Genomic DNA, 7,996 nt, shown 5'->3' on the forward strand with positions numbered 1-7,996 from the left:
TCTAGGTTAAAGAGGGGAGAGGCGTTGTGCCGTGGGGTGTTGTTGTTTTTTAAAAGCAGGGTTGCTGTTCATTTGAGCAATATGAGATGGGAGTTCCATGCAATAATGGCTTTATACATATTCCTATCTTTTATACAGTGCCTTCGGAAAGTATTCAGACCCCTTGACTTTTTATTTAACATTTATGTTAGTCTTATTCTAAAATGGATTAAATAAATTAAAAATCCTCAGCAAATCTACATACAATAAACCAATAATGACACAGTGAAAAGTATTTTTGGAAAACAAAAAACAGATATACCTGTTAAGGGAATTTTTATCAATAATGACTAATTATGTATACATTTCAATCAGGACTGACTAATCAGAATACTATTATGTTACTGTATATGTATGATTTTTCTTTTTAATCCTAGTACTGAATATAATGTGTGTAAATATAATCAAGAATTAGAAAAATGACTGTCTGTTCCTTGGTAGAAATGAATTAACTATATCGCCAGACTGGCTAGAATGCTTATCTACACAGGCTGGCCTTGGCTCTAGACGATGTGGGAAGGCTTGAGAACTATACAGCCTTTGTACCAGTGTCAAGAAGAGACGGAACAGTTAGAAAACGCTGACGTAATTTTCAGTTTATAACCTATGGTAAAATGTATAATGGGCAGTCCTCTCGAGAATAAACGCTGCTGGTTGATTTTAAAGACTGATCTCTGTCCATTTTATACAAATAAGAGTCTTACAAATTCTTATGAATTGACAGAGTGTTTCATTTTAATTGGGTATTAAAACATAGAGGAATTTAATTCCTGTAACAATAACTTATTTACATAAGTATTCAGACCCTTTGCTATGAGACTCGAAATTGAGCTCAGGTGCATCCTGTTTCCATCGATCATCCTTAAGATGTTTCTACAACTTGATTGGACTCCACCTGTGGTAAATGCAATTGATTGGACATGATTTGGAAAGGCACACACCTGTCTATATAAAAGGTCCCACAGTTGACAGTGCATGTCAGAGCAAAAACCAAGCCATGAGGTCAAAGGAAATGTCTGTAGAGCTACGAGGCAGGATTGTGTTGAGGCACAGATCTGGGGAAGGGTACCAAACAATTTCTGCAGCCTCTATGGAGATGGGAGAACCTTCCAGAAGGACAACCATCTCTACAGTACTCCACCAATCAGGCCTTTATGGTAGAGTGGCCAGATGGAAGCCACTCTTCAGTAAAAGGCACATGACAGCCCGCTTGGAGTTTGCCAAAAGGCACTTAAAAAAACTCAAGACCATAAGAAACAATATTCTCTGCTCTGATGAAAACTCTGGGCGAAGGTTCAACCTTCCAACAGGACAACGTGGGAGTGACTTCTGGACAAGTCTCTGAATGTCCTTGAGGGCCCAGCCAGAGCCCGGGCTTGAACCCGATCGAACATCTCTGAAGAGACCTGAAAATAGTTGTGCAGCAACGCTCCCCATCCAACCTGACAGAACTTGAGAGGATCTGCAGAGATGAATGGGAGAAACTCCCCAAATGCAGGTGTGCCAAGCTTGTAGTGTCATACCCAACAAGACTCGAGGCTGTAATCGCTGACAAAGGTGATTCAACAAAGTAAAGGTTCTGAATACTTACGTAAATGTTATATTTCCGTTTTTATTTTTTAATAAACGAGCAAACATGTCTAAAAACCTGTTTTTGCTTTGTCATTATGGGCTGTCGTGTGCAAATCAATCCCAGAACAACAGCAAAGGACCTTGTGAAGATGGAGGAAACAGGTACAAAAGTATCTATATCCACAGTAAAACGAGTCCTATATCGACATAACCTGAAAGGCCGCTCAGAAAGGAAGAAGCCACTGCTCCAACACCGCCATAAAAACAGACGGTTTTGTACGGTTTGCAACTGCACATGGGGACAAAGATTGTACTTTTTGGAGAAATGTCCTCTGGTCTGATGAAACAAAAATATAACTGTTTGTCCATAATGACCATCGTTATGTTTTTAGGAAAAAGAGGAAGGCTTTACATGTGGATATATTGAAGCAACGTCTCAAGACATCAGTCCGGAAGTTAAAGATTGGTCGCAAATCGGTCTTCCAAATGAACAATGACCCCAAGCATACTTACAAAGTTGTGGCAAAATGGCTTAAGGACAACAAAGTCAAGGTGTTGGCAGTGGCCATCACAAAGCCCTGACCTCAATCCGATAGAAAATGTGTGGGCAGAACTGAAAAAGCGTGTGCGATCAAGGAGGCCTACAAACCTGACTCAGTTACTCCAGCTCTGTCAGGAGAAATGGGACAACATTCACCCAACTTATTGTGGGAAGCTTGTGGAAGGCAAACCAAAACGTTTGACCCAAGTTAAACAATTTAAAGGCAATGCTACCAAATACTAATTGAGTATATGTAAACTTCTGACCCCCTGGGAATGTGATGAAAGAAATAAAAGCTGAAATAAATCTCACTACTATTATTCTTACATTTCACATTCTTAAAATAAAGTGGTGATCCTAACTGACCTAAAACAGGGAAATTTCACTAGGATTAAATGTCAGGAATTGTGAAAAACTGAGTTTAAATGTATTTGGCTAAGGTGTATGTAAACTTCTGACTTCAACTGTACGTGAGAATGCTGTTCATTGACCATAGCAGCCTTCAACACCATAGTACCCTTAAAGCTTATCATTAAGCTTGAGACCCTGGGTCTCCACCCCGCCCTGTGCAACTGGGTCCTGTACTTCCTAAACGGGCTGCCCCCAGGTGGTGAAGGTAGGAAACAACACCTCCACTTCGCTGATCCTCAACACTAGGGCCCCACAAGGGTGCATGCTCAGCTCCCTCCTGTACTCCCTGTTCACCCATGACTGCATGGCCATGCACACCTTCAACTCAATCATGACACAACTGTAGTAGGCCTGATTACCAATAATGATGAAAAAGCCTACAGGGAGGAGGTGAGGGCCCTGGCGGAGTGATGCCAGGAAAATAACCTCTCCCTCAACATCAACAAAACGAAGGAGCTGATCGTGGAGTTCAGGAAACAGCAAAAGGAGCCCGGACCTATCCACATCGATGGGACCACAGTGGAGAAGGTGGAAAGCTTCAAGTTCCTTGGCGTACACATCACTGACATTCTGAAATGGTTTACTCAAACAGACAGTGTGGTGAAGAAGGAGCAACAGCGCCTCTTCAACCTCCGGAGGCTGAAGAAATTTGGCTTGGCCCCTAAGTCCCTCACAAACTCTTACAGATGCACAATTGAGAGCATCATGTCGGGCTGTATCACTGCCTGGTATGGCAACTACACCACCCGCAACCACAGGGCTCTCCAGAGGGTGGTGTGGTCAGCACAACGCATCACTGGGGGCACACTTCCTGCCCTCCAGGACACCTACAGCACCTGATGTCACAGGAAGACCAAAAAGATCATCAAGGACAACAACCACCCGAACCACTGCCTGTTCACCCCGCTATCATCCAGAAGGTGAGGTCAGTACAGGTTCATCAAAGCTGGGACCAAGAAACTGAAAATCAGCTTCTATCTCAAGGCCATCAGACTGTTAAATGGCCATCACTAGCCAGCTACCACCAGGCTACTCAACCCTGCACCTTAGAGGCTGCTGCCCTATATACATAGACATGGAATCACTGGCCAGTTTAATAATGGAACACTCGTCACTTAAATAATTTTTACATACTGCTTTACTCATATCATATGCTTTACTCATATCATATGTATATACTATATTCTATTCTACTTTATTGTAGTCAATGCCATTCCAACATTGCTCGTCCTAATATTTATATACATTTGAAATCCATTCTTTTACTTTTAGATGTGTGAATTGTTGTGAATTGTTAGATACTACAGCACGGTTGGAGCTAGAAACACAAGCATTTCACTACACCTGCAATAACATCTGCTAAAAATGTCTATGTGATCAATAACATTTGATTTGAAGTTGTCAATGCCAGGAGGTTTGTCATTATTGATTGATAACAATTTTTCCACCTCTCCCACACTAACTTTAGAAAATTAAAATGTACAATGCTTTTCTTTCATTATTAGTTTTTTTTATGCATGAATACGAAGGCTCACTGTTCGTTGTTGGCATTTCCTGCCTAGGTTTGCCCACTTTGCCAATGAAGTAATCATTAAAATAATTGGCAACGTTAAATGGTTTTGTGATGAATAAGCCATCTGAGTCGATGAAAGATGGCGTTGAATGTCTTTCTGCCCAGATTGTCATTTAATGTAGTTTTTTCAATCATACTTTATATCATTGATCTTGGCTTCATAATACAGTTTCTTCTTCTTTTTGTTGAGTTTAGTCACATAAAGTCAGAAGTGCAGCCAGACTTATTAGCCACTCCTTTTGCCCCATCACTTTCAACCATGCAGTTTTTACATTCCTCATCAATCCATGGAGCCTTAACAGTTCTAGCAGTCCGTTTCTTAACTGGTGCATGTTTATGAATAATTGGAAGAAGCAATTTCATAAATTCATCAAGTGCCACGTTTGGATGCACCTTATTAATCACATCAGACCAACAAACGTGTTTAACCTCATCCACATAGGAGTCAATGCAAAATATTTTGTAGGATCTCTTTTACATTATTTTAGGCCCAGCTTTTGGAGCTTGGGCTTTTCTGTATATAGCCACTATATTGTGATCACTTCATCCAATGGGTAAAGATACATCTTTAGAACAAAGTTCTACAGTATTAGTGAAAATGTGATCATTTGGATGATCCTGTTACTAGTGTTTGTTTCCAGAACAACTACCTTGACCTTGAACCTCAGGAACTTGACCACTATCGGCCTGGACCTGTCATCTGGGCCGGTGCTGGGTTTTCCAAGCCTGTGGACACGCTCCACCTAGCTGCTAGGTCAAACAGCTCCCCAGACCCAGCCTTGGTCGGCAGGATCCCTGGACAGATATTAGCAATCCCAGCAAGTGATGCCAACCGCGTTGCGATATCCAAACTCAAAAGGTGGCTAGCTAGTAACTAAACGTTTTCAATATAACACTTTTTCAGAGACTTTCAAAACAACAAACAGAGCACTCCCTCACTCAACAGGAAGTGATGTCACCTGGTTTATCTCTGTATGAGGTTGAAAATGTACAGTGCCTTCAAAGTATTCACACCTCTTGACTTTTTCAACATTTTGTTGCGTTACAGGCTGAATTTGGATTGGTTTGGGCTTCCACAGACCGATGCACTCATATCTCAAACAATTGAACTGGGGACCGATGTATATCGATAAATCCGTTACATCCTTAATGTACATCAAGACTCATACCTAAGGCTTTGCACTCGTCCACGACTGTCTGTCCAGCCGCTTTTAGAATGGCTCCTGATACACCTGCAGAGTGAGATAGGACATGAGTATAATCCTCAGCTGAAGACCTGTATGATGCAATAATATCAGGTATGTTTGGCTGATTCGAAAGTTGGAATTGGGGGAGGGGGATCTTACCACAGTTCAGATCGAGGCTCGTGTTTGTACTGCTGACGATGGCGTCCGTTTTCTCCTTAGTGATGTCACCGCATACTACCTTGACCTTCACTGGCCCAATTATTGCTTCAATTGTGTTTCCTGGATGAAGGGATTCACATAGAAACGTGTAAGTAGCAGGCATTTAGCAGTAGAACACATTTTGCAACAGACTGGAATTGTACGAACCTGTCTGAACACTGGTGTCATCTTCCTCATAGTTAGTGTTACATATAACACTGTCATCTTCATCACCATAAAGATCATCCTCAAGATCATAGTCACTGTTGTCTTCAACCTGGTTTTGGAATCACAATGTTTGCATTTAGTTGGTCAGGAAAGGTTAGTACATCAGATTTGTATTTCCTCAACATGCTGTACCATCTGGTCTGTCTTCCACTGGTTGAGCCCCAGCTGAAACTCCTGCAGGATCTTGTCCTCATAGATGACGATGTAGATCAGTTTAATAATGGTAGGGGAGGAGCACAGTGATAGATGATCCTGGATGCCCTGGAGGGTGGCACCAATAGAGTCTGTGCCGCTAAGGCCACCACCACCTACAATGGGAATCATACAAAATTACCTGCATTAGGTGGAGCTGAAAAATAGGACAACAAGAACCAATGGATGACTAGATTTTGAATGTGACAATTAAAAATAGCAGCATGGTGGTAGCCTAAAAAAAAATTTTGATGGGGTAATTCAGAGTTTTTAATAGCAGTTTATTTTAAGAACCTGTAACAACGCTGATTGACTAATAAACCATTGCCCACCAGTGCCAAGAGCAGGGAAGGACACAGTGGTGATCTGTTTGTCCTCACAGCACTCCAGGACCTTGGTGACTCGTTGTGTAGCTTCAGCCACAGAGTGGGGCCCCAGTATGTGGATGATGAAGTCACACTGAAGGGCCCCGCCACTGGTCACCCCTGCTGCATCAGCCCTCAGAGGACCTGGATAAAGCAGATGTCACACACAGAGAGCGAGCAGGAAGGAGAGAGAGAGAGAGAGAGAGAGAGAGAGACCACAGCAAAATCACAGTCTACTTAAACAGAGCAATACTCAATCATGAGGCATCAAAGCCAAAGGAACTGAGTAACATTAAGAAATGCTATAGATGGAAGGAATGCAGTTTGGAAACCTACCAAAAAACAATTAGGCAACAACAAATTCAATCCCCTTTAGACAATTTCCTGGGTAAAACGTTCCCCTGTAATAGTGAAGGTGTAAACTTAGCAGTAGAAAATCTTAACAGTATATTTGACCTCTCAGCCTCCCTATCAAATCTAAAAATCTCAAATAGAAAACCGAAGAAAATGAACAACAATGACAAATGGTTTGATGAAGAATGCAAAAATCTAAGAAAGAAATTGAGAAACCTGTCCAACCAAAAACATAGAGACCCGGAAAACCTGAGTCTACGCCTTCACTATGGTGAATCACTAAAACAATACAGAAATACACTACGGAAAAAGAAGGAACAGCATGTCAGAAATCAGCTCAATGTAATTGAAGAATCCATAGACTCTAACCACTTCTGGGAAAATTGGAAAACACTAAACAAACAACAACACGAAGAATTATCTGTCCAAAATGGAGATGGATGGGTAAACCACTTCTCCAATCTTTTTGGCTCTATAACAAAGAATAAAGAGCAAAAACATATACATGATCAAATACAGATCTTAGAATCAACTATTAAAGACTACCAGAACCCACTGGATTCTCCAATTACATTGAATGAGTTACAGGACAAAATAAAAACCCTCCAACCCAAAAAGGCCTGTGGTGTTGATGGTATCCTCAATGAAATGATCAAATATACAGACAACAAATTCCAATTGGCTATACTAAAACTCTTTAACATCATTCTTAGCTCTGGCATCTTCCCCAATATTTGGAACCAAGGACTGATCACCCCAATCCACAAAAATGGAGACAAATTTGACCCCAATAACTACCGTGGAATATGCGTCAACAGTAACCTTGGGAAAATCCTCTGCATTATCATTAACAGCAGACTCGTCCACTTCCTCAATGAAAACAATGTACTGAGCAAATGTCAAATTGGATTTTTACCAAATTACCGTACAACAGACCATGTATTGACCCTGCACACCCTAATTGACAACCAAACAAACCAAAACAAAGGCAAAGTCTTCTCATGCTTTGTTGATTTCAAAAAAGCCTTCGACTCAATTTGGCATGAGGGTCTGCTATACAAACTGATGGAAAGTGGTGTTGGGGGTAAAACATACGACATCATAAAATCCATGTACACAAACAACAAGTGTGCGGTTAAAATTGGCAAAAAACACACACATTTCTTCACACAGGGTCGTGGGGTTAGACAGGGATGCAGCTTAAGCCCCACCCTCTTCAACATATATATCAACGAACTGGCGCGGACACTAGAAAAGTCTGCAGCACCCGGCCTCACCCTACTAGAATCCGAAGTCAAATGTCTGCTGTTTGCTGATGATCTGGTACTTCTGTCAC

The 7,996-nt window shown here is 41.4% G+C and overlaps 1 protein-coding gene across 2 annotated transcripts in view; it reads right to left on the minus strand.

Moving 5' to 3' along the window:
• Positions 1-7,996, minus strand: part of parp14rs3 (poly(ADP-ribose) polymerase family member 14-related sequence 3) — a 36,562-nt gene that overhangs the window by 9,032 nt on the left and 19,534 nt on the right. For both annotated transcript variants that reach the window (XM_035774109.2, XM_035774108.2), the window contains exons 16-20: positions 6,274-6,450; positions 5,882-6,057; positions 5,690-5,798; positions 5,483-5,602; positions 5,306-5,368 (exon numbers count right to left, since the gene is read on the minus strand). In XM_035774109.2, the coding sequence (XP_035630002.1) occupies positions 5,306-5,368; positions 5,483-5,602; positions 5,690-5,798; positions 5,882-6,057; positions 6,274-6,450 (645 nt within the window). The remainder of the gene's footprint in view (positions 1-5,305; positions 5,369-5,482; positions 5,603-5,689; positions 5,799-5,881; positions 6,058-6,273; positions 6,451-7,996) is intronic.

The sequence above is a fragment of the Oncorhynchus keta genome, chromosome 7 (genome assembly GCF_023373465.1).
Source record: "Oncorhynchus keta strain PuntledgeMale-10-30-2019 chromosome 7, Oket_V2, whole genome shotgun sequence".
NCBI lineage: Eukaryota > Metazoa > Chordata > Actinopteri > Salmoniformes > Salmonidae > Oncorhynchus > Oncorhynchus keta.